The sequence below is a fragment of the Ictalurus punctatus genome, chromosome 4, assembly GCF_001660625.3.
Source record: "Ictalurus punctatus breed USDA103 chromosome 4, Coco_2.0, whole genome shotgun sequence".
NCBI classification, from domain to species: domain Eukaryota; kingdom Metazoa; phylum Chordata; class Actinopteri; order Siluriformes; family Ictaluridae; genus Ictalurus; species Ictalurus punctatus.
The window spans coordinates 2,472,501-2,500,448 of NC_071284.1; the positions used below are offsets into that span (position 1 = coordinate 2,472,501).

The window sequence follows — 27,948 nt, forward strand, 5'->3', positions numbered from 1 at the left end:
TAATCCTACGCACACACACACACACACACACACACACACACACACACACACACACTGATAGACCATGCAGTCTCTACAAATCTTGGCCTGCCAGTGCTCCCTATTGTTTGCCTGTGAGTGTTTTCACACAGCGTGACTCCCAACAGATGGTCAGCAGTGAGCTGTGTGTGTGTGTGTGTGTGTGTGTGTGTGTGTGTGTGTGTGTGTGTGTGTGTGCGTATGTGGTGGCCTTGCCTGAGGCCCCAGCTCACAGGGGACCGTTGGGCTCTTATCTCGCGCAGAACATATGCAGCATGTATGGCCATGGTCACCAAGCGGCTTACGGAGGGGGGTGGGGGGGGGAGTGGGGGGTGTGTGAAAGAAAAGGTCTGTCCTCCATCTTCTCTCTCAGCCAAAAGGAAAAATAGCTCCATGCCTCTTTTTTTTTTTTGGAGCTATGTGACAAAGAGAATACTCACAGAATGCTTTCGGATACCCCTTCCACTTTATTAGGAACACCTGCACGCTCATGCAGTTATCTAATCAGCCAATCACATGGCAGCAGCACAACGCAAAAATAAACAAACAAATAATGCAGCTACACATCAAGAGCTTCAGTTAATGGTCACCTCACATCAGGATGAAAAAAAAAAACGTCTTTAAACGTCCATTAAAGAGTACCTACTCTAGAGCTGGAACTGAAAAGGTTCTTGGCGTGATGTCTGAGGAACCAGGGTTGAGAAACAGGACTAAAGTTCTCAGGGTCATCCAAAAGTTTCTGTGTTTATGAAAAGGTTCCTGTGGTGGAAACGCACCAAATGTTCCAACGCTCTTGGAAAAACCATAGTGTCACGGTGTTTCTCGAAGGTTGTTACCTCAGAGAAAGTGCTCATGTGGATTGAACATACTCTAGGCCAGTCGTCACCTTCCTTCAGATCTTCCTCGAGATCTACCGTCCTACAGGTTTTTTTTTTTACCTCCAACCAAAATATAACACACCTGTTTTAGATGATCGAGAACTGATTACGGCAGTGATTAGATGGTCAGGTGGGCACTGTTCTAGTTGGAGCTAAAGCCTACAGGAAGGTAGATCTTCAGGAACACGCTTGGTGACCACTGCTGTAGGCCTTGATGAGTGTCTTCATGTAAGTTCTAATGGTAGCTCTGGAGGTTAGGACCACCTTGTCCTTTAAGGTGACTAGCGACCGGAAGAGCTGTTGCATTGAATATTTCAGGTGGTATGACCTGATCTTCCTGCAGGAGACATTTAGGTTCAGAGCGATGCCTAAAGGTTAGCTGGTTGTCGATTGTTCCAAGAGGCTTTCTCTTTCCCTAAGCTGGACGTTTGTATGACAGTATCATCTTTAATCTTGATTCTTTTTCATCTCTGCTTTTACGCTCCTCTATCCTCCTCACATCGACACTTTTCGTTCTTCTTTTGCACACCGGTGTGCTTTTTAATCCTCATCCTCATCGTACCCCCCGACGGTCCGACCAAGTCGTGGCGACGTTCTTCGTTTCTCTGCTCTCCTCTCTATTGTTCTTCTCCTTCGGTCTGTCTATCCCTCTCTTGCGCTTTTCCTGGACGGGAAGGATAAAGAGGAAGTGGCACGAGGGGGCAGCCGCCGCTGTTTCCACATGACCCTCCTCCAAAAAACACAGCAGCTCTTTGTCAAAGCCTTCTCTGTCCTCCGTGTGTGTGTGTGTGTGTAAGTAAACCACTTACCGCTATCCCCAGCTTGAGCTCAGAGCAACTGTGAGCACTCGACCGAGAACCAGCCAAGGATTAGCAATGGCTGTGAGAGGTTTAACACACACACACACACACACACACACACACACACACACACATACACAGAGCTAGTGGATGGTATTTTGTTTAATATGTACTCATACGTGCAGACCTATGGTATTCGGCATAGATCTACCGAAGCGATGAGCATACTGGGGTGTACGTTTCAAACACACTTCACATATTTGCACACAACACACACACACACACACACACGCACACATTTCATCTACACTCCGTTTTAATTGCAACGCATTGCTCATTGTATCTTGAAACTCAACGTACTACTATTGCTCACTACTATTACTGTACGTGTGTATGGGAGTGTGTGGGCTGGTGTGGTGTGTAGACATAACTATATCACCACCTGTCATACCCCTTCAGCCCCTTCAGCCCCCTCCTTGCCTCCCTCCTCCATCTTTTTCACCATCTAACTGGTTCAATCAATAACCCTTTGAGCATGCAAAGGCCTCTCCTGGCTTGTTTCCTCCGTAGAACCGTGCTGTTGCTGAGAGCGAGAGAGAGAGCGAGCGAGAGAAGAAGGAAAAAAAAAAGAGAAGGGGAAGTTGAAGCAAAGGAAAACGAGCAGACAGACAGTCTCTATTGACTGCACCCAGCGCAATGCTCTTTACAGGATCCGTTTATCAGCCAAGACAAGCACAACAGTGGAGCGCAGTGTGAATACTACAGCCCCGAGCAAGGTTCATACAACACGCTATCACATGAGACACGATGTTTTTCTGTGTCTCTTTGTTATGCACACATACACAGTCTCATGTGAGGGAGTAGGGCATCCATTACTTAGTTAACCCCTGGCTTGCAGTTCTATAACCCCTGTTGAGTGTGTTACATGCCTGTGACTAATTATGTGCTTTTTTGTGCACATTCCCCTCCCTCTGGCGATGTTCCACACATCGCCTGCCATAACCCAGGCGCTGAGTATAACAGTTCACCCAACACCTGCTATAACCAAACCTCTGTGCCCATTAACGCACTCGCTACACAGCTTCTGGAACAAATACCGCAGCGAATGCCGATCAAAATCTAGTCTCTGTGCCCAGTACTAGACATATCACCCCCCCACCTTCACCACCACCACCACCACTACCACCACCACCACCCATATATCAGCTGTATATATGCCAATACGCCTTTACACCCAAATCCGAATCCACCGCTCATCACAACACAGACGTACAGCTCTTTTCCTTCCACCACTCATCATCACCCCCATCCTCTACACCGAGCACTCCGCCCACTGCCCAGAAATTCCAGAGTACCTCCATAATACGCATCAATATATCCTCCAGGCCGTGCACTCCATCAACTCTGCCATCCTGCACTCTACCCTCCCTTTCCCCGTCTCCCAGACCACCGTGTGCTCTCACTCATTACCTCTACATTAAACATTTTCATTCTCTTCTCCACACACTGACCTGCCTCACCCTTTACTGAAGCACTGAATACCGCGTTAATACCTCTCTTTCCCTTGTACTGAAATATCAGTGTATATTTCAGTCTGTCTGTCTCTGCCCTCTGGTCTCTGCTGGCTTATTACATGTGTCAGAGTACAGAGAGAGGAAGAGACAGGCCTGCAGGTTTGATTATTAGAGGGCAGCTTGTCCATTTCAGGCTGGTCAGGCTGTAACCATTGTAATCCAGTGTCTCGGTACACGCTGAGAGGCTTTCTGCATTACATTTCCTTTTATGAATACCTAATGGCCATGTCTCTCTCTCTCTCTCTCTCTCTCTCTCTCTCTCTCTCTCTCTCTCTCTCTCTCTCTCTGTTATGATCCCTATAAATGAATGCAGCTGGGGAATTAATGCTCGATTGAGAACATGTATATTATTTCATATGATTGGTCCTGTTTCTAAGGAGCCAGAATGTTGGACGAATTATGAACCGGACGTGAGAGAGAGAGAAAGAGACGTGTAAAAGAAAGAATCTGCACTGAATTCCAAGCATAGAGTCCCTTTCATGCAAAAGGTTACAACACGGTTTGAATAAAAAGTGTGTCTAGTGGTGTGCGAGTGCTCGAAAAGATGCTGCGGAGGTCTCAGATTTCTAGCCTTTGTGTTGTGATGTTTCTCTCGCTCTCTCGCTCACTCTCTCGCTCTCTCTCTCTCGGCTCTTGACCGCGCTGTGACTTGCTGGTGTGTGACGGCGCACTGCTGGGTCAGGAGTATTGATCAGGTGCTGAAGGTACACCGATTTTGCATTTTATATGCTTAGATCTGCGTGCGTGGCTCTCGCTGACCTCGCCTGGGCCCAGCTGTGCTGATTTACTGACCCAACACGGAGTCAGCCACTCGAGGAGTCTCACACACACCGTTAGAGCTTTCACACTTTTATAGACCCGGGACATTATCGGCATGCTTGTACGGGTAACGTCGCGGCTTACGGTCGGATTTTAAAGCCTTTAAACATGTCTTCCGTTAGAGTGTGCTCGGGATCCGTGACGTCATCGTCTTTCCTGATAGGTATCGGATTTCTATCGGATATATCTAATATACAAACGTTATTTAACACCGAGAAACGAGGAAAATCGGCACAAACGAACCTCATGTCTGTCGCTCCCGACGCGTTTGTAATTGATACAATGCAGAAAAGTGGATTCTCGCGATATCCGTACTACGTATGTTATCATGACCATGACGCCCAGCCCTAATAAGAACCGCCTACCGATGTATTACGGTTCACATTTGAACTTTCGAAAAATGTCGGAATGAAAATGAGCAGAATTATGAGATCTACAAAGGGACAGACTTTAACTTGGGAGAACAAACACACCTGAGATTTCTCCTCAACGGAATAAAAATGTCCATGTTATTAACATCGTCAGTTCCATATCATGGTTTGTTTCGATCGATTGCTCTGTCACGCTTGCAGGGATTTTGGCTTGGTGTATGTTGAGCTGTACAGGGGTGTGTGTGCGTGTGTGTGTGTGTGTGTGTGTGTGTGTGTGTGAGAACCTAGGCTGTCAATTGTCCGACCTTGCTCCTGCACTAATGTATTTACCCTGACTGTTTAACTTCCTGATAGGAACCCGTAACACTGATAACACACACTTGCACTCTCACTCGCACTCTCTCTTTCTGGGTGTGAGAGCGAGTGAGTTGTGATACGCAGTGTGAAGCTGGATGTGTGTTTTAAGTTTTAAGTGCGGGTCATTTCTGAGAACGATGAGACAGCTGTTGCGTGCGCGTCTTTCCCTTAGCCTTCGCTTCCTATATTCGGTTTTGTTTGGTTTTTTAACCAACAATTAATCAAAGCACGCTCGGTGTTTTGTTCGGAATGACACGATCGTACGGCTCTTTAAATCGAGTAATTGCTCGGTTTCCGTGTGGTGAAGGTGTCCGCTTTCCGCCTCGAAAAAGCTCCTTTTATGTCTGCCGGATTGGAGAGAGATGAAGGGAGTGGGAGAGGAGCGGTATACTTACTTAGCCGTTCGTTTGTTCTCCGTCTCCTCCACACAGCGGAACGTGAACATGATTGCTGAGCTGAGAAGGCTTTTCTAACCTCCCCCCATGCTAAACCCTTGCGTTCACTGGGAATCTTTTTTTAGTTGTTATTGTTGCTGATGTAATTTTAAATGCCAGTGTAGATGTATTCGCAGGCCCGGAGCGTTCAGATGCCCCTCGTAGAATGTCACCGAGATACGGATAACAGGAACCTACTCATAGCTGCCGTCCAACGAGAAAATGTCACACTTGGAAAAAGGGAAAGAGCGTTTTGACTTCAGATCCTGCCTCCAGTTAGCTCGTATTGTTCCAGTCCTGACGGTCTGTCTCTCTGAAAGGTTCCCACCTTCTCTGTTCAGTAACAGGACATTATATTATAATGATTCGTGGATGATAAAAGACATTGTGTGGCAGCTAATGTGATCCGTGGTAAAAGACGTGATCTTATTTCAGGCCCCCAGAGAGGTTTCTGGTTTGGGTTTTTCTCAACGCAGTTCTGCTTTGGGTCCAGCAGAGGGCGTGTGGTGTCTGTGTATGGATGAGAAACCCCGACCACGGTTGAGGATGAAGGAAAGCGTTTTCGTTCGCCTGCCTGCCTGCTTGTCAGTCTTATAGGAGAGAAAACGTGTTTTGACCCCATGTTGTATCGATTCATCTTCAGTAACCACTTTATCCTGGTGACGGTTGCCATGGATCCAGAGCTTGTCCCAGGGAATACACACATTCATACACTCATACAGACTTCAGGGCAGTTTGGAGTCAGCAATCCACCTGCATGTTTTTATGATTTTTTAACATTGGTACCCATTAAAGATTAATAAATGGTTCCAAGTAGGTTCCTTTACCACCTCACATTAAGGTCATCGGTGAGTCAACGACAGTGGACACTTTGACTTCGACAGTTTTAGGAATCCCCGTTCACGGTAACAACACAAGTCTGTTTAGTGAGCTTTAGTTAATCAGTAAAAAGTCCAATAAAGCAAGACGCTATCCAAGTCAAACGGAGCTCTTGTTAGAGTTATGCTAGCCATAGACCACGCATCAATTCAGGTTAGGTACAGTAATCCGGTCTAGCCCCAGTGGACGGGCTCGGCTCTCATTATTGGTGTACGGAAGAACATCAAGGTCGCCAGGCCTTGAAACATCAAGAAGGCATTAGCATCAATTCAGGCATTTCTAGGATGCTAAAACATGCTAGCTAGCTGCGTTTACAAAATGTTGGCGCTGTTAGGACAGAAATTTGTAGTTAGTTTGTAGTTACGATTGACTGATTATGTAAGCGATATCCCACCTCTACGTATAAGAAGGTCTGTGGTGGAAAGATTTTCCTCCACGGCTGGATGGATTGACTATGGAGCGATTACTCTTTTACAACTCAGGGTTAATAGCTGTTCTACCAAACAAGGTTGATTAAGCAGTGACCTTACCATGAGTTAATACTGGGAAGAAAAACTACATAAAAAAAAAAAACAGACAAAAGATAGCTCATCTTCTTCTGAACAGTATTATGGAAACCATTACAGTAATAGTTTAATGCACAGGTTCTCAACCATGGTCCTGGAGAATCCCCTGTCCTTCACCGTTTATTGTTTTCCTTGCTTTAGCACACCTCAGTCAAGTAATCATCTACTTACCGGCGCTTCCTGAGTCGTGAGGAATGAGATGAGTGCAGGAAAAACACCACAAAGTGGGATCTGGGAACCTATGGTTTAATATGTGTTTCCAATATGAGTGGATTTTACAACATGAACGCTCCTACTATGACCTATAAGTGATTCTGGACACTTTTAATATTTATAATGGATGTCATCTGGCTTTCTCTGATAGTGACCATGTGGTAAGAGTAATCCATCCATCCATCCATCCATTTTCTATACCGCTTATCCTTCTGGAGTCTATCCCAGGGAACATGGGGCACAAGTCGGGGTACAACCTGGACGGGGTGCCAATCTTTCACATGGCACAATCACACACCCATTCATACACTACGGACACTTTGGACACGCCAATCAGCCTACCGTGCATGTCTTTGGACCGGTGGAGGAAACCGGAGTACCCGGAGGAAACCCCTGAAGAAACACAGGGCAGAGGTGGGATTCAAACCAACAACCCTGAACGCACATGGCAAACGTGCTAACCACTAAGCTACCATGGCCCACATATCAGTATCAACAAGGACAGTACTACTGTCAGGGATAAATGATATCAATAGTCAAGATTATGTGTCAGTTATAAACATTACACCTCCCTTAAACTGATACTCCTCTAGAATATTACAGAATCTCTATACATCCTAACGTCCTCGTCCTCTTCCTGTCCGTCTTATTGTATGTTCTTGTCCTTCACATCTTCCGTTAGCCTTCATTAATCGAAGGGGCCTGTTGTGATTGTTTTGCATAATACCTCAATTACCCCTGCGCCCTGGCTAACAGCGTAGCGGTGTGTGTGGTACGTAGTGCTCCGCCTTCGCCTCGCAGGGCTTTTATTAGAAACGACACGGCCATTACAGAGAGCCCCTGTGCACAGGTTCCTAACGAGCCCCTGAATAGAGCAGCCATTAGAGTGTGCACTGAGAAAATCAATGCAGAGCAGTGCAGAGGAGGACTTGCTGAGGGTTCGGTGGATTTATGGCTGTATTAGTGAAGAGGACGCTCATGCGCGGGATGTACACTACAGGATTTGTAGCCCAATTTTATTCCCGATTTGCCCTTTCAAAAGGGCAAGCGCAGAGTGTGAGAGAGGGTAAACGATTCGTCTTAGGCGTTCCGGTCTCGCTCATTTGATTTTGATCTCACACATTTGATTTGTGTGACGGAAAACGTGTAAACAGTGATGGAAATTGAGGATAAGCTTTTATCACCATGTATCCATCCGCAGTTTGCAGTTTCGCTTCTTATGTCCACAGGGGGAAAAAACAACAACAACGAGATTTGTTGATTTTTCTCGTTTAACAATTTATTTCGTTGCAAAACTACTGCATACACGCTGATGATCAAAGATAAGAAATTCTGTTTAAAATATATCTTAAAGCTGTAATCAGTGATTTTAACTGAAGCTAACTTGAAATGAGAGGTGGGGCTTGACGGGTCAGTGAGAGGCGGAGCTTGCCGAATTGACAGGTCAGAGAAAGGCAGAGCTTGCTGAATTGACAGGTCAAAGGCGGGGCTTGCTGAATTGACAGGTCAGTTAGAGGCGGGGCTTGCTGAATTGACAGGCAAGTGAGAGGCGGGGCTTCTGAATTGACAGGTCAGAGAAAGGCAGAGCTGGCTGAATTGACAGGTCAGAGAAAGGCGGCGCTTAGTGAATTGACAAGAGAGTGAGAGGCGGGGCTTGCTGAATTGACAGGTCAGTTAGAGGTGGGGCTTGCTGAATTGATAGGAGAGTGAGAGGAGGAGCTTGCTGAATTGACCGGTCAGTTAGAGGTGGGGCTTGCTGAATTGATAGGAGAGTGAGAGGCGGGGCTTGCTGAATTGACCGGTCAGTTAGAGGTGGGGCTTGCTGAATTGACAAGAGAGTGAGAGGCGGGGCTTGCTTAATTGACAGGTCAGTTAGAGGTGGGGCTTGCTGAATTGATAGGAGAGTGAGAGGCGGAGCTTGCTGAATTGACCGGTCAGTTAGAGGTGGGGCTTGCTGAATTGATAGGAGAGTGAGAGGCGGGGCTTGCTGAATTGACAGGTCAGAGAAAGGCAGAGCTTGCTGAATTGACAGGTCAGAGAAAGGCAGAGCTTGCTGAATTGACAGGTCAGTGAGAGGCGGAGCTTGCTGAATTGACAGGTCAGTGAGAGGCGGAGCTTGCTGAATTGACAGGTCAGTGAGAGGCGGAGCTTGCTGAATTGACAGGTCAGTGAGAGGCGGAGCTTGCTGAATTGACAGGTCAGTGAGAGGCGGAGCTTGCTGAATTGACAGGTCGGAGAAAGCCGGAGCTTGCTGTTTGATCCGAATGGTGGGATTCTTCAAGGATTTTACTGAAGCCGGATAAAAGTGTGGGGAAATTTCCGATTTCAACTTTAAATGCATTTTCTTTCTCTTTCTTTTCTCTTTCTCTTTTTCTTTAATCCGTTAGGATGCTATTCGTCATGTTGTTTGCCAAGCTTAGCTCTGTGGTTTTGAAGATCGGGGCGTTGGTTGTGAATTTGCAGAGTGAAACCTCAACAGCCGGTATGTGTCATCAGTTGAACACACCCTTTTATGCAAACACAAAGCTTTTTTTTTTTTTTTTCATCAGAACAACTGAGCAAACATTCATGGATTTGAACCGTCACATAACAGACACCTGAGCACATGTCCTGTGAATCAGTGTGTGTGTTTAAGATAAGATCGTAACGGCTGTAGAGGCAAACAATGCCTTTACTTCCTTTTATAACATTGACATGGTTTCCTACATGGCTCTTTTCACACACACACACACACACACACACACACACACACATACACACACAGTGTCCGTGCTCAGCTGAGGTCAGGGCCGTGCTGGGAGGCAGACGGTTAAGCAGTCAGCTCACCCCACTGTGACTGCCCAGCCAGGCAGGAAGTGCAAATCAATTGCACTTACCCTTTTCCTGTTCCTGCATCCCCGGGGTCACAGGCTGCAAAGCGTCGAGGGCCACAAGAGCGGAAGAAACGATGAAAGAACAGGATCATCGTCCCAGATCTCTTTATTTTAACAGCTTATTCTTACAAATATCTTTTGTCAATAATAATACAACGTTGTCAAAACCCTTTAATCCATTTCTTACAGCCCTGATTTAACATTTGGAAGAATTTTACTTACAGCAGGCATGGATTTGGCAGCTTTAGGGATCTTGCTGTGTCTTGTGTAAATAAAAACATACAGCACTCATGGGCGTGGCCAGAGCTGGCTAGTACCAGCCTATTGTGAAGCATGACCACCACAGTACAACATTATTATTAGTCAGCATGTTTTCCGGTGTCATGTGACTTGAAACTGACTTCAGTTCAGTTCAATCTCGCTGTGATAGCATAGTTTGAATAATAATAATAATAATAATAATAATAATAATAATAATAATAATAATAATAATAAAATAATCCCTGAGCCAACATCTTGGCGAGAATTAGTAGGAAAAACGCTAATTTAGCTAGCTAGCTAATTTGGTATTAGCTAATGATATTGAATTCCGAATGCTAGCGTAGTTCGCTAATGTTATTTTAGGCATGACTTTGTCTATAAGCAGAAACTGTATTTTACTGAAATATTACAATTCACAAACCCCTTAATGCTCTGAAGGTGGGGCCAGCGATTTTTAAACCAGAACACACTGTAATATTTTTTATTTCTTTTCCCTGCCAAGCGCTGGGGAAAAAATGACAGTATGTGTACAATCGCCTGCATGTTTGTCAGAAAGCTCCGCCTCTCACACTGTCATTCAGATGTGTTTTGTGGGCGTGGTTTTGGAGGTCAACGCCGAAGGAAGGGTCCACTAAAACTGCAGATAAACTACACCTTTAAAAACACAACCCTAACTAGTTGGAAAGTGCGATGTTCGTCAAATGTAACATAACATAACATAACATAACACAACACAACATAACAACATAACATAAAATAGCATAACACCACATAACAACATAACATAACAACATAACACAACATAACAACATAACATAAAATAGCATAACATAACACAACATAACAACATAACATAACATAGCATAACACAACATAACAACATAACATAACATAGCATAACACCACATAACAACATAACATAACATAGCATAACACAACATAACAACATAACATAAAATAGCATAACATAACACAACATAACAACATAACATAACATAGCATAACACAACATAACAACATAACATAACATAGCATAACACAACATAACAACATAACATAACATAGCATAACACAACATAACAACATAACATAACATAGCATAACACAACATAACAACATAACATAACATAGCATAACACAACATAACAACATAACATAACATAACATAGCATAACACAACATAACAACATAACATAACATAACATAGCATAACACAACATAACAACATAACATAACATAGCATAACACAACATAACAACATAACATAAAATAGCATAACATAACACAACATAACATAACAGAATAGCACAACACAACATAACATAGCATAACACAACATAACATAGCATAACATAACAACATAACACAACATAACATAACAACATAACATAACACAACATAACATAACACAACATAACATAACATAGCATAACATTACAACATAACATACATAACATACATAACATAACAACATAACACAACATAGCATAACATAACAACATAACATACATAACATAATAACATAACATAACATAGCATAACACAACACAAGAACATAACATAGCATAACATAACACAACATAGCATAACAACACAAAACAACATAACATAACACAACATATCATAATATAACATAACATAACATGGCATAACAACCCAACACAACATAACAACACAACACCTCTCAATATTGGCAAGAAGAAAAAAAAAGATTGGAAAAGCTTTGTAAAACACACACACACACACACACACACACACACACACACATGTCCACATATTGTGTCCAATATATAATTAATTTCTGTACAATTAAAAATGATACATATTAAAAGTTACATTAAGGATATATTAAAATTTTAATTTCAGATTAAACATATATATATATATATATATATTAAAATTGGGGTTTTATTTCAGCATGAGGACTCATTTATAATTGTTTTTGGTCTAATCTAATGTTTTATATAAAGCGATATTCAGAATTACCCCCCCGCCCCCGCCCCCGCCCCCGCCCCCATGGTATAAATATATTTAATTTCAATAATTTTCCAGATCCTCCTCACAAAACCCCAGCATTATTTCACCAGTGCACGTTCTCATGTGAAAGGTCACATCCTTGTGCTCCCAGTCACGTCCTCTCTCCGTATCTGCAGTGAAACCTGAAGCAGTCAGCAGTCTCTCATTAAACAGCACTGCAGAAACGGTGACCCGGGCCAACGAGTCCCGGACGCGCTGTGCTCTGCGCTCGAGCGGCTCCACCCGCGCCACAGACGCTCGCGTGGGACAGCCTGAGAAACTCCGGGCTACAACTGGACTCGGAATGAATCCATATGTTCGGTTAGGGTCAAAATCTTCCACCTGAATATAGAAAAATACACTTTTCCAGCATGAAACTTTGCACACACAAAAAAAAGTAGGTGCTTGAGTCAATTTATGACCCGTACCAGTGCAGGAATACTGCAGGGGTGTGGTTTATTTTGACCTGCGAGTGATTTCTGAAAGATCTTTAGATTTTACAAAAGGTCATATGACCTTCAGAAGACGTTGTGCTGTTAGATGAGCAACGAGGTGATGCGATGAACCTCGCGATACGTTCGCCTCGTATCTCCAGGGTTGGGGGTTCGATTCTCGAGTTCGCATGTTCTCCACGTTCTTTCGGGGTTTCCTCCAGTCCAAAGACATGTATCGTAGCCTGACTGGCATGTCCAAATTGTCCGTAGTGTCTGAATGAGTGTCAACTCCTCCGTCCTGAGCCTTAAAGTTACGGCTTTACTCCTGACTGTTACGAAGCACTGACACTGGAGACTCCTTCCATGCGGTAAATGTTAAATAAACATTTTCTCCTCACGGAAAACTTCACCATATGGACGGCACCGTGTGTGGAATCCTATCCGATACGAAAAAGCTCCTTTGTAGGGTTCTGTAAATAGAACCTTAAAGGGTAATTATCTGAAATAATTACGATAACTCTTCATTCTAGACATTTATACACGCCATGGCGATGTTTTCTCACATCGTTCATCAACGCTGAGCCGGCGCTGACGCACAGCATTCTGGGAAATGTAGAACTGAGACGCAGTGATCTCGGCAGGAAACGGAGTTCTAACGATCTAGCTGTCTAACTCTCGAACCCTTAAGTGTGTAAGTGTGTCCCTCTGGAGGAACTCTTAACCTTTCTAATGAGCCATTTTACAAAGCTAAGGATGCTTAACTATCTAACAAACCCTTAAAAGACTATTAAGAAGATTCTGCCTGTGTGTGAACTACAGCCTGAAAGGAGGATGAAGCAAGGGGGAGAGGAGAGATAAAGAAGTGATGGCTTCTTCAAGCATGGCCCAGACAGAAGTGAGACGTCAGAGTGCGTCAAAAACGCTTGACCAGCCAGCCTGCAGTCTCTCTCTCTCTCTCTCTCTCTCTGTCTCTCTCTCTCTCTCTGTCTCTCTCTCCCTCTCTCTCTCTCTCTCTCTTTTTCTCTCTCTTCCTCTCTCTCTCCCTCTCTCTCTTTTCCCCTCTCTCTTCCTCTCTCTCTTCCTCTCTCTCTGTCTCTCTCTTCCTCTCTCTCTTCCTCTCTCTCTCCCTCTCTCTTCCTGTCTCTCTCTCTTTTCCCCTCTCTCTTCCTCTCTCTCTCCCCCTCTCTTCCTCTCTCTCTGTCTCTCTCTCCCTCTCTCTTCCTCTCTCTCTCTCTTTCTCTTCCTCTCCCTCTCTCTTCCTCTCTCTCCCCCCTCTTCCTCTCTCTCTCTGTCTCTCTCTCCCTCTTTTTCTCTCTCTTCCTCTCTCCCCCTCTCTTCCTCTCTCTCTGTCTCTCTTCCTCTCTCTCTGTCTCTCTCCTCCTCTCTCTCTATCTCTCTCTTTTTCTCTCTCTTCCTCTTTCTCTCCCTCTCTCTTCCTGTCTCTCTCTCTTTTCCCTTCTCTCTTCCTCTCTCTCTCCCTCTCTCTTCCTCTCTCTCTCTGTCTCTCTCTTCCTCCCTCCCCCTCTCTCTCTTCCTCTTCCTCTCTCTCTCTTCCTCCCCCCCCTCTCTCTCCCTCTCTCTCTCTCTCTCTTCCTCTCTCTCTGTCTCTCTCCTCCTCTCTCTCTATCTCTCTCTTTTTCTCTCTGTTCCTCTCTCTCTCCCTCTCTCTTCCTGTCTCTCTCTCTCTTTTCCCCTCTCTCTTCCTCTCTCTCTCTGTCTCTCTCTTCCTCCCTCCCCCTCTCTCTCTTCCTCTTCCTCTCTCTCTTCCTCCCTCCCCCCCTCTCTCTCTTCCTCTCTCTCTCCCTCTCTCTTCCTCTCTCTCTCTGTCTCTCTCTTCCTCTTCCTCTCTCTCTCTTCCTCCCTCCCCCTCTCCCTCTCTCTCTCTCTTCCTCCCTCTCTCTCTCTCTCTCTTCCTCATTCCCACTGTACCTTGTATAGTATTAGAAGCGCTATACATTCATACCGTACATATACATTCTAAGAAAAATTGAACACATCCAAATTAAACGGAGTGTATGATTAGTTATCGTCATGTTGTCACGTTATGGTTAAATTAAGGTTAAAGTTAGGCTTAGGCGGGGCCGGAACTAGCCCGAGGTCCGGTCCATGGTGGATTCGGAAGGTTTTGTAGGTGTTTGTAATGTAAACACAGGCCTGGCGAGAAAAAGCTTTGGCTAACTGTAGACACTAGAAATGATTCATTACTACACGACATATATGTTCATATAAACTAAATGTTTGTATACATTTTCTCAATAAAATCAGTCCATTTCTATGTAAATTATATATATATATATATATAGTCACCTCGATTCGAGTCCATTTAAGGACTTCTCGTCCTTCTCCTCCATTCTCGCTCATTCTTTGCCACGTCGTGCTATTCGTTTTTAAGCGCTTTACCTCCTGACGTGATTCCACGAGATAGCATAGAGATTAAATCCTCATTAGTGTGTTCGAGGAGCACATTGTAGGCCTTCTGGTCCTACTTAAAGTCTACTCGTGCTTGAATCTAAACGTAAAGGAGGCAAAGACTGGGATCTCATAGACAATAAACAATATCATGGGCAACTTAAAAAAAAACTAAATAAAAAAACAAAACAGTATTGAGAGAGTACAGATTTAGCACGTGAGGGAGGGAGGTTTCCTGCTTCCTGCCTCATTATAACGTAGCCTATATAACGGCTATGAACTTTCTATCGTTAGTCTTTGTACATTTATCCTGATAACATTTTCGAATTGCTCCACCTGTCTCTCCCGTCTTTATCGACTCTCTGCTGCATATAATTCTGCCTTTCCTCCCCGTCACTCGCGTGTGATAAGTAATATATGCACGGCTCCCGCTGTCTCTAGCGAGTGTAATTAAGCGGGCCGGTGGCCGAGGCTGAGTGGCGTGCGGCTGTACTGAAAGACCGTGTCTGTCTGGAAGCTGCAGGGAAGAGGACACGGCGGCGGTAGGTGGTAAGGGACGTGACCCATGTTGAGTTCTTCTGCTCTCATTAGAGATGGCGTGAAAGCGTCTGGTGTTTGTCCCCCACAGGAAGTTCAGAGCTAATTAGGCTCAGGAGGCCGGCTGGACGGGTCGATGGGGTCTGTACCGGTCCTGACTAGCCTCCTGTTTGAGCATATTTACTCATCAGCTTTGAACCGGAGCAGTGTGTGTGTGTGTCGTGTGTCTTTCACATCAAATGCATCGTCATGCAGGGTTTCGTATTCGAATGTGTGCCTTCAGTGTTTGTCTACAATACTAATTGGCTTATTATTGCGCAATCTTTGCCACTTTCCATTAAGCAGAAATGAGAAATTCCCTAAAACAGCTTTAAGGCAAGATTTAAAAATAACAAGCCCAAAGCCCTGACTCGTAGTAATGTGTAGAGCACCTAACGTTTAATATCGCTAATTATCCGTGCCTGGAAAACCCTGTTAAAGGTGTAGAAACGTACTTAATGCATTTTTGGCTGTTCGCCTTGTAGTGTTTGTAACGCATTTCTTTTTTCTTTCTTTTTTTTTTTTTTTTAACCCTAGTAGTTCGTGCTATTTTCTTAAACCGCCTGCTCTAGGCTGTAAAAGAGTCATTAAAGAACTTTGAAGTAAATTAGCTCAAATAAATTACAGCATCTCTTTGGTGCTAACATTTAAGTCAAAGTGTGCAAAAATGAATACGAATACAGACCAGGTGATGTTTTTTTCCACTCTTCACCGCCCATCGATGAACGGAGGATTTTGAAAAAGACCCCCCCGTTTTAGTGTGAAAACTCCCGGCTCGCGTTTCAGTGTAAACAGACCGGAACGTTTTGAAGACGAAGGCGTGGCTCCGCCCACGTCCGCCCCTCGATCGGCTCTTCTGGATCGTCGCGTATCCTTCCCCGGTTCGTCAAGCCCCTACCGTACGACCGTCACGCTACCTCGATCGTAAACACAACGACACGGAGACCGAACCGCGAGCTCTGCCGGCTTTGTCGTCATTCTTATCGGCCGTCGTGCGGTTCAGTTCTGTATTTTATAATCCTGCAGCCGCTACACGCGCAAGACGCGAGCTACGATTCGCGCGTTCGCCAACAGATCTCATTTCCGGCGGCGGAAGCCCTACACGGAACGCCGGTTTGGACTCGCAACCAACTTCCTGTTTACACTCGTCTGCGCTTGCCCGGTGTGCACGAATGGTCATGTGACGTGCGTTTTCGGACGTGTAGCGCGGACGGAGATCGTTTCCGAAACGCGGCGGAAACGCCAGCGTGGACGAGCGCCGTTTTGATTTTAAAACCGAAAACGCGCTAGTGTAAACAGGGCCTAACAACCATGCCACATTCAAAGTCAGTGAGATCACCGAGACGTTTTTTCCCCCAATCTGATGTTCGATATGAAATGAAACCGAAGCTCTTGATCTGTATCGGCATGATTTTACGCATTCTGGCTTGTGATTCGCTGATTAGATTAGCACATGATCGAGCAGGTGCAGCGCTGTTATATACAGTATTTATATACAGATGTGCTATTTTGTAGCGCTTTGAATAAATGATTATTAGCCGTTACTGTTTCATTTTTTTTTTTCATATCATTGTATACTGTATATTTTGATGTCTTCCTGATGCGTGCTGTATATCGTGCCAGCGTCTTGAAGCATACTGATATATTTTGCTATATCTCCAACCCACATAGCATTTTCTTTCCCTTCGTTTGTCCAATACATCTTCTTTTTCTTCTTTCCTTTCCTACTCATCTCACACACCTGCTCCGTGCACCTGCTGTCAATTCGGTAAAATTAGTTCTCTGAAAAGCGAATAAAGACTTCATCTCCTATTAGGTAACACTTTTGTCTCGGTTCTCTTATCGCAACCTCGTGTCTGCTGACTCACTCAACTCCCTGAAAAACTTCTCTCGCGTCTTCTTTTCCGTGTTGCTGGAGGAAAGGCGCCCCGTCGACCGAATCCAGTCTCGCTCGGTCTAGATAGAAGACGTGCGGACCGTACGTTATAAGTGTGTTTGTAGGTGGATTCCCTTGACACGCACAAACTGGAGCGTTCACCTGTAGATATTTATACGGAAAGGTCGAAGCCCTGCGTGTAACGCACGGCACGGCGTTGCTCGCGGCGTTGTGTGGAGGTTGTGTGTGTGGAACGTGGAGACGATGTGCTAGCTGAGCGCTAAAGGCTAAAGGTCACTGTGTGAATCTCTCCCACATCGGTCCATCGTTTCTGAAGCCCAGAGCACTGATTCTGACTATAATCACAGCTCCATTTGATTAGAAAGGCTGGATGAAGATGATGTTCGTACTGGGGCTAGGTCTAATTACTATCAGACTATCTGGGGGGGCGTGGCTTGATGCGGATATACCGTTACCACCCCGAAGTCCTAAAAGTCCTTTATTATTCCTCATACCACAGTCATTTGCTAGGGATTGATACTTCTATTAATTACGGAATGACGGGCCATCATTTTTATCTGTTTACGGTTACATTTAATGTTGTGGAACGCCCACGAATCGAGTCAGTTCCTGTTCTCGGTTACGTTATAGCAGCTATAAACGGGCGTTCCCTCAACAGCGTCATTTTTTTCCTCAGGTTAAAAGTTAAAAATAGGATGAACATACTCGGTGTGTCATGCTAGCGTGAAACCAGAACGTGTAAACTCAACCGTCCGGGAGTTTTGCTTTGCAGACAGAACTCCTACCTGTTACGGCTTCTGTTATAAACAATTACTCGCCGTCTTCTGGCCAATCAGAATCGAGAAGTCAGCAGTGCCGTGGGATAATTTTGTATGATCCGCCATGTTGGAAGTTTACGACTCCTCCCATCTACGAGTTCCCCGGCCGTACAGTAATTACGGGTCGAGGGGTCATTCACGAGCAACTTCCTAGTGGGAAACTCGTGTTTACGATAACTCCGATAGCACATGACGTTCGTCCAAGCAGTTCAGGCAACGGCCGATCAAGTCGTATCCCCTTAAAAAACAACAACAACAAAAAAAAACAAATAAAAAACCTGAGCTACGGCACGTTCTGTGTCGAGCAGAAGGAAGAACCTGCAGCTAAACGACTCGCACGCCAAATAAATCATTCAGGAATTTGGTATCTACCCGTCATGTCCTTCTCGATCTGCCTACAAAGCCTGCTAAAAATGCCTCCTCACGTCTTCTCGAGAGAAGTAATTAGGGCCGGCACGTATTTATTTTTAGCCACCCGTGTGCATCCGGTGTTTTCGACGACATGTGGAACTTCTAGGCCTCACGTTTTTTTTGTTTTCACATCTCACGTCTCTCTGTATCCTGGAGGAAGTCATGTTTATTTCATCAGCCCGGGGCTTTCCTCTTGTCAGATCTCCCTGCCACTCGTCGATGTCAGCGCCATCACCACCACTCTTAAGTCATCTCCCTCACCTCTCCACTCGCACATCCCTCCCTGACAGCTCCTCCTGTTGTTTTTCTGTTTTTTTTCCTATCACGGTCAATCCCGTGCGTCCGTCTTCACTGCTTCCTTCTCCGTCTATACGCTCCTTCTGTCTCTTCCTCTCTGTCTTTCTTGATCTTTATCTCTCTCTCTCTCTCTTTTTCCCTCCTTCGAAGAAGCATCCAAAAGACTGCCGTCGTGCATCGAGACCTCGTCCCTCCTGCCGAAAGATAAGGCTTCCATTATAAAGTGCTGGATCTCGGGGTTTTTTTTTTTTTTTTTCCCTCCTTTACTCAGCGGTAATCGAAATAGACGCAGGTGCTTAAAAATAACGACGTGGAGTCAATCGCTGGCACGCCGCCGGTGGAGTGACGACTACGTACTGTAGGCGTGCTGTTGCGGGAAAATAATCCACGACGGGATGGTGGGATGAAGGTTGATGAGGTTGTTTATTTAAATATAACAGCACGTCCTGATGTGTTTTATTTATTCCTCTTATACGACAGCAATTTTCCCCAACGATTGTGAGTTTTATTTATTAAAGAATTAAATTCGTTTTCTTCTTCTTCTTTTTTTTTTTTATCCCTTTATAGTTACGTTTAATGTTGTGGAACATCCATGAGACAAGTTATTTCCTCTTATGGCTGACGTTAAACACTGACGTTAGTGAGACAAATACAATAAAAGTGCGGATTACCTCGAAGTCTTGAAAATGTCCTAAAACGTCAAGCCTTTGACACCGGAGACTCCGTCCCGAAATGTCAAATAAACGTCTCGTTGCGGAACCGATTACGATTACGCTGCTCGTGAACGAGGTGTTACTATAGAAACGAGATGACTATCGTTTATGGTATTATTTCCTCTACTAAAGTCATCCTCTGTTCACTCCTATCCTGGTCACTCGTATAGAATGACTCAGTGATGTACGGTACTGCACGTTGGTCTGAAGTTCTAAGTTAAGGATGTGTGTTGTCCGTTGCAGAGCTCCACAGTAGAAGAACCGGCCGGGAGCAGTAAAGAGGACGCTCGACAACCGACTGCGCCGGTGAGGGAGCTTTCCAAGCATGCTCCATCTGGGGAGTCTGGGATCATCTTCACAAGATCTCATCCCTCGAGCGAGGACAGAGATCGATCACCTTCCAGTGAGTCCATGCGGGTCTTCTTCATTCTCTATCGCATTCTCTTTGTGCTCTCGTCTCTGATCTTCAGAGGTTTAGCCTGTAGCGTTGTGCTGAGATTTTTCCTAACCCTTTTACACCTTACACCTTGAAACTCATGTATTAGTTATACAGAAATGACATCATCGTCGTCATCACAGAGGAAAAGATCAAGGCCGAGGACGGAAGTAAACGAGGAAACCCGCGAGTGAGGGCTTGGGGATTGTTATTAGCGGGGAATACCAGTACTGAGTTACAGTTTCCGGTGCTTTCCGCCGCAGTATGTACCGTAGCTAAGATGCTATGATAATATTTTTGCATCTTTGTGGTCTACATGGCTTTCTAGTCATCTGTCTGTTGTTTGATAATAAAATGTCCTCCCACACATGATGTAGGAATTTTCATCGTGAGCTTCGGATCTTTGCAAATTCCCCGTGTAAACGAGCTTCACGGTTTATCCGTGTATTCAAATTAGCTGTAGCTCAGCGCTTTTTCTCTCTCTCTCTCTCTCTTTACTTTTCTTTTCTTTTTTTTTCAATTTAAAGTAGCTTTTCACAGTACTTCCGTATGATGCCGATTCAGAGGAATACAATTGTGCCGACAGATCCTGCTTTCAGAGCTAACTCTCTGGCTAACCTAGCTAATTGTTCTTTGCTAATTATGTTAGCTAGCAAAATTTTTATATTTTGAGTTTAGGCCTTTGATTTTTTTTTTAAAAAAAAAAGAAAAGAAAAGAAAGAGAATCATTTTGAAAACAAAATGTGTGTCAATTTACTTGCAGCTATCTGGACTAGCTAACTTATTTATTTATTTATTTTTAGCAGCTAACATTTCTCCAAATCGCATATTTATGTGTATTCTTGTGCATTTTTAATGAGAACAGAGGTGTAGAGATAAAGTCCGTACCATTAGGCTCCATTAGCAGCAATTTACTCTCGCTTAATTAGCGAGACATTAGCAGCTAAGCTACCGTTCAGTGCATCGCTTCCATGCAGCCCTTTCAGATTTTACGTTAAAGTATTGTTCCAATGAGAGTGATTGATTCAGTAAAGAGCACTGAATTGACATATACATACAAAAACAATTAGCAAGCTGACTAGCTTAGCGGATATGTTATGTATCTAGTAGCAAGTATGCTAGTTTTTTGGATTAGCCTGCAAGAAAATATTCATCCGTTCGAGTTACGTGGCTTTTTTTTTTTTAAAACACAAATACAGCACTTACAGAATCGTATTTCCCCGAATCGACATCCTAATAATGTTGTACAAATGGTGTGAGAAAACGTATTGAGACTCTGAGGACAGTTAGCACAACAGTTAGCATTTCTCACAGGCGATTCATTCTTCAGCACTAACAAAGGGTCAGGCACTTTAATTTAAGGATGATACCGGAATTTGACTCAAGTTATTGCTAGCTCTGCCGTGCTTCGCACGGGATGTTCCTGAATGCTTGTAAAGAAGGACGGCGAGAGCGGACGCGGCTTGTCAGGTACTATTTGTTTTAATCATCATCTAGCTGCCGAGTGGCGCATTAAGGCATCAAGAGCCGATGCACTCTGCACAACCCCGAGCAAATAAACTCTCCCTGTACAGCCACGGATATGAGTCCAAATGTGTCCTGATGACAAGTCTTACATCATGCTGCCATCCTGAGTGCTTCACTGAGAAGCAGAGGAGATGAAAATGTGGCTAAGCTAAGAGATTCATCTACTCGATCGTGACTGGACGGTTTTTCTGTTAAAGTTAACGGGATAGTCCTCCGGCGTTGCGTTCTGTCCTCGCTGTCGTTGGTTCGTTTTGTCCGATCGTTTGTTTTTACCTCGTCTCTATCTAACGCGTCTGATTAGCACGGACACCACCTTGACGCGTTCTCTTTAAACTCGTTTATATAACGGAAGCATAAGGGCAGACGTCTGACAGACCTTTGACCTCTGGCCCTTAGACCTCCGTCATGAATGCGTTCAAAGAGTCTTATCGAAGACGTTCTTTTGGAATAAATACTCGGCTTCTCACGCTCTGAAAACTGGAGACTCCTTCCATGGACGCCAAATAAATGCTAAACTCCTCACAGAAAAGATAACCGTATCAGTTACAGTATATATTATGGGTTGTTTTTGTGTGTGTGTGTGTGTGTGTGTGATTTTTAAATGAAGTCGAATGAGTGCGTTAATATAAACCTGTGAGTTGTCAGAGCTCATGTTAAAGAAAATGAATCAGCAGTTTCCGACCAATCGGATTGGAGAATTCAGCAGCACTGTGGTATAAAGTGACATGAAACCTCAGTTGTCACCTGACGTGTTTTGGACGTACTGTACATACGGTACGCACTGCTTTAGAAAAGATTCACACAAAGATCATTCTAAAGGTTTCCTTGGTGTAATTACCTTTATTGCAACCTCTTCCTTCTGCCATGGTTTGAGCCGGGGAAGCGTACGGGAAAGCTGGCGGCACCGTGTGAGCGAACGAGAGCTTCCGCAAAAGCGTTGTGGTTAAAGCGGCTTCAAAGCGAAAGAGAAACAGATGAGAAGTTCCACGCTAAACGAGCTCCATGTCTCACAGACGGGGACGGAGTAGTCGTAGGGTCGGCGCTTCGATTCCCGGCCCACGTGACTCCACGTGCCGAAGTGTCCTTGGGAAAGACACTGAACCCCAAGTTGCTCAGATGGCAAGTTAGCGCCAAGTTAGTCTGCTACCACTGGTGTGTGTGTGTGTGTGTGTGCGTGTGAATGGGTGAATAAGAACCAATGTAAAGCGCTTTGTTGAACCGCGGAGGTTAAAAAGCGCTATATAAGTGCAGACCATTTACCATTTAACATGGTGCCTCCTGGGATTGCAGGAGCCGGTGGAAATCCTGTGTAATCTGAGCGAACGAGCCATGTACACACACACACGCACACACGTAAAAACACATGTCCTATTTTTTATTTATTTCTTGACCTGATAACACAGCGAAGGTGAAGAGGAGGCCAGTTTCACACAGGAAGCAGAGCCGGAGCAGGGAGGAGGACGAGTGTGGGTGTCTGAGACCTTACTGACCACAGCTGCATACGCATCACACTTCTGCTAACTGAAACTGCACGAGTGCATGCCGTGTACGCCGTTCATGAACCGAGCTCTAACACCAAAACTATCCAAGAAGTTCGGCGTGTCCTGATGAACAGAGGCAGGAGGATCCATCCAGGTGGTAAGACGCTCTCGTTTATCCGTTTCTGACAGATCTGTCCGTATCGAACAAGAGCCTCGGAATCGTACCATTCTATACAACGTTTGCCAAAGCAGATGGTTTCCAAATAGCGTTAGACGAGGCCCGGCCGGCGCGCTCCGGCTTGTCTGGTTTTTTACCGGAAAACAGCTTGAATAGACGAAAGAAATATACGAAGGTAGTGTGTTTTTTACTGTATTTCTTTCTTTCTTCCTGCTCAGGTCACTGTAATCAGGAGTAGCGAAGGTGGTGGATGTGAATGTGTGTGTGTGTGTGAGAGAGAGAGAGCTGAAATGGGAGGAATTTCGCTCTCTATACTGTATATATGTCATATTTAATAATGTAGTATAATTGAATACAGCTTTACTGTGTGCGCTTTATCAGAACTATGTTCGTTTCAGTTGTGGTCTCTTTAATGCAGCTTGCTTTATATGATGGTTTTATTGTGTACACACACACACACACACACACACTTGCTCACTTACAGACTCAGACCAGCATCGAGTTGCTTAATGGCTCCAGTGTGGTCGCTAGTGGGCGTGGCCTATCTCTCGTCTACTTTCTGTTGCCATGGTTTCATTGCTAGCACCGTGCTAATGCGATATCCATACAAGCTACAGTAGCTACAGAACGTACCGTATACTGTAAACAACAATCTGAGTGATAAAAAATTTATAGACTATAAAATAGACTTTTTTTTTTTTAAGGTACGATCGTCCCTCAATCCTATTGGTTGCTGGTTCGTTAATGGTTGCTTCGTCTCCTTCCACCGGAACTCGACAGCTCTTGTTGAAAATGAACGACAAATGACATTGAAAACATAGCGGATTGTGGATTTTCGGTTTATTAAAACACGATGTGTGCAGTTTGTTATGTGTGTGTGTGTGTGTGGGGAGTGTGTGGGGGGGGGGGGGGGCGTTAAACGAGTGTTTACGGTGTCACAGACAGACGTGGATGCCTCGTGTCTCCTCGTCCCGCATGCTCTGGAAAAGAATAAAGGGAAGGGGAGATGCAGGTGGAGGGATGGAGCGGGAGGATGAAAAGAAAAGGCAGCACACAGGAGGAGTGAACTCTCTCCCCCCCATCTCGGTGGAGAAGTGACGGGAGAATAGGCCAGCTGTGAGTGACAGTGAAGAGCTCACGGCTGCCGGTGTGTAGCTCGAGCAGATGGGAGTGTGTGTGTGTGTGTGTGTGTATGTGAATTTCATAGTATACCTGTCATTCTCTCCACATCCTGTGTGTGTGTGTGTGTGTGTGTGTGAGGCGATTAAAATGCCACTTGAGACTCGGGCGTTCTTTTGAGTGTCTTGGCAGAGCCACACTCGGTGGAATGTTAATCCGCTGCCCTCCTTTTTCCTGTTCCTGTCCGTCTCGACTGAAGAACCTTCGTAATATTTACGTCTCTGCGGGTGAAGATCTGGAGTTCTACTTTTCATTCACCGGACATAAAGCCGGGTTCAGAGTTATCAGCTCCGTTTGTAAAAACGTTCATGCTTAATCAGCTTCACCTCACACTCACTGACCTTCAGTGTCCTCTTCATCAGGGTCGAGATGGAGCCCCGGAACATGAGGTGGGAATACACACTGGATGGGATGCTAGTTCACTGCGGGGCAATGCGCACACACACACACACACACACACACACACACACACACACACACGCACACTCACACACACACACACACTCAGATAGACAGACAGACAGACAGATAGACAGACAGTCAGACAGACAGACAGATAGATAGATAGATAGATAGACAGACATGCAGACAGATAGATAGATAGATATATAGATAGATACATAGATAGATAGTCAGACAGACAGATAGAAAGACATAGATAGGAAGACAGACAGATAGATGGATAGACAGATAGATAGACAGACAGACAAGCAGACAGATATATAGATAGCTAGATAGACAGATAGATAGTCAGACAGACAGATAGATAGATAGACAGACAGACAGATAGAAAGACATAGATAGAAAGACAGACAGATAGATAGATAGACTGTTGATAACAGAAAAATAAACAGATAGATAGATATATAATTTGCATAAACATTACCGTTTATGGACATAGATAGGAAGACAGATAGATAGATAGATCGACTGTTGATAACAGAAAAATAAACAGATAGACAGATAGATAGACAGATAATTTGCATAAACATTACCATTTATGATAAAATGATGACGTCACCTACGTACGATTTACTTTGTTAAAGAAAACAACCCCTCCCCCCTTTATTATTATTTTTTTACAGAATTCCCAGATTAATGAGATTCGTACACACTCGTCTTCGCTCATTAATACTCGAATACATTCCAGCACTTTTTTTTTTTTTTTTTTTTAGTATATAATATTAGAATTCACTTGTAATAAACTTTGATAATATTTGATAGTGACAGCTAGAAATCGTTCTCCTTTCCCATCCTCTTAAAGTACACTTTTAGTGTTTTTCCTGCAGAAACTAGCGTGAGACCGTGTGTGTGTGTGTGTGTGTGTGTAAAGTTTTTTCTGGTCAGAGTGTGTTCTGTGGTGCGCCGTAGCCTGAAGTTAGAAGAATTAAGCAGGAGACAGTGGCTTTGGCGCGATGCCTCTGCTATTAATCTCACACGGGGTGGGCTGGAGGTTACGTTCCTTCCATGCTGGAATATGTGTGGAAATGTTAGTGTATGTGTGTGAGGGAGCTTGTGGCATGAGGTTTGGTCTGTCCTCAGAACGCAGTGTGTGTGTGTGTGTGTGTGTGTGTGTGTGTGTGTGTGTGTGTGTGTGTTTGCAGCATTAACAAGCCACAGGCCCGGTCACATGCGACCCCGTGGCTCATAAATGGCTCGCTTCCCCGATCCGTTCCCGGATGGATCTCTTGATTGGGTCCCAGCATCCATGGTAACACGATTGAGCCAATTAAAGTGCTCGGAGCATAAAAAGCGCATTTTATTTGCACCTCTGTTCCACTCTGAGTTAGCGTGTAATGTCGTGGTGTTGGAATTGTTAGGCTTCGCTCATGTGGGAACGTTCCTGGTTTGTTTTTAAAGCGAGTGGTTTTCCAGTTGAGGCTCTGAGGACCATGTTTGGCAGCAGTAGGCTGTACTTAAAGTGCACTGACTGTAGCACATTTACAGAGAGTTTGACTGCGGCTAATTATAGTTTAAAGCGAAAGCCAGAATAACAGAAGTGTCTGGCGATATTGGATTTTTTTTTTTTTTTTTTTTTTTTTGTACTGTAGTTGTGATGCATGACCAGGTTTTTTTTTTTTTTTTCCCCGCACAGAGACATCTGTTTACTGAATCGGTGCACAAAGCAGGAATTAGTAACAAAGCAGCTTTACAGAACTTGATGTAGGTTTAGAGCCCTAAACGAAGAGCAACACTATGACATATATTAAGAACAGCGATGAGAAACAGCCAGTGAGAGTCTGGGGTGAAGTGAAAAGTCCTGAGATGAGCTCTTAGGTGCGAAACTACAATACCCAGCTGAGTTTCTTCACTACTTCGCTGTTTACACTAGTGCGTTTCCGTTTTAAAACGCATATCGGTTGCGACGGTTACGCCTGTCGTCTACACTCCTCCGGAGACTTTCGGAAACGCCGAAGACCCCCCCGTTTTAGTTTGAAAACTCCCGGCTCGCGTTTCAGTGTAAACAGACCGGAACGTTTTGAAGACGAAGGCGTGGCTCCGCCCACGTCCGCCCCTCGATCGGGTCTTCTGGATCGTCGCGTATCCTTCCCCGATTCGTCAAGCCCCTACCGTACGACCGTCACGCTACCTCGATCGTAAACACAACGACACGGAGACCGAAGCGCGAGCTCTGCCGGCTTTGTCATCATTCTTATCGGCCGTCGTGCGGTTCAGTTCTGTATTTTATAATCCTGCAGCCGCTACACGCGCAAGACGCGAGCTACGATTCGAGCGTTCGCCAACAGATCTCATTTCCGGCGGCGGAAGCCCTACACGGAACGCCGGTTTGGACTCGCAACCAACTTCCTGTTTACACTCGTCTGCGCTTGACCGGTGTGCACGAATGGTCATGTGACGTGCGTTTCCGGTCGTGTAGCGCGGACGGAGATCGTTTCTGAAACGCGGCGGAAACGCCAGCGTGGTGTAAACAGGAAGTAGTGTAAACAGGGCCGGAAACAAAGCAAAAGCTTGGGAAGAAACTCTTTAAACCAAATAAAAGGAGGAAGAAATCACATTCTTATATATATATATATATATATATATATATATATATATATATATATATACACGATGGTGTAGTTTGTGTGTTAGTTTTCACAGGCTCGATCCCCAGCCCCGATGTGTGAAGTGTGATTGCAATCGCGGTGTTATGAGCCGGACAGGAACGCCGTGCTCTCTGGTGCATTGTGGGTGTTAGGCAGCGTGACCTACGAGTGTGTAACTGTGCACCTAGATAAGAGCGAGCCGAAGGCTGGGAAAGGGGAAGTGTGTGAATGATTTAGCGTTCTCCTCCTTCTCCTCCGGGCCTCGTCGTGCTCATCTCACCTCTGAACTGTTAACCTGAACTTCCGCTTTTCGTATCGGCGTCGCTTGCTTGTCAAACTGTCTCGAACCTTTCCTCATCCTCATCCTCATCCTCGCTCTCTCTCTCTCTCACACACACACACGCACTTTTCAACGAGGCTTAACAGCTTTCATGGCAGCACCAATTAGTCATATCACCTTTAATAACACTCAACAAACTTCGGTGG

General features: G+C 44.7%; 1 protein-coding gene across 9 annotated transcripts in view; it reads left to right on the forward strand.

Moving 5' to 3' along the window:
- gse1b (Gse1 coiled-coil protein b) overlaps positions 1–27,948 on the forward strand; it is a 245,592-nt gene that overhangs the window by 62,199 nt on the left and 155,445 nt on the right. For all 9 annotated transcript variants that reach the window (XM_017465582.3, XM_017465583.3, XM_017465581.3 and 6 more), the window contains exon 2: positions 19,858–20,017. In XM_017465582.3, coding sequence (XP_017321071.1) covers positions 19,858–20,017 — 160 coding nt within the window. The remainder of the gene's footprint in view (positions 1–19,857; positions 20,018–27,948) is intronic.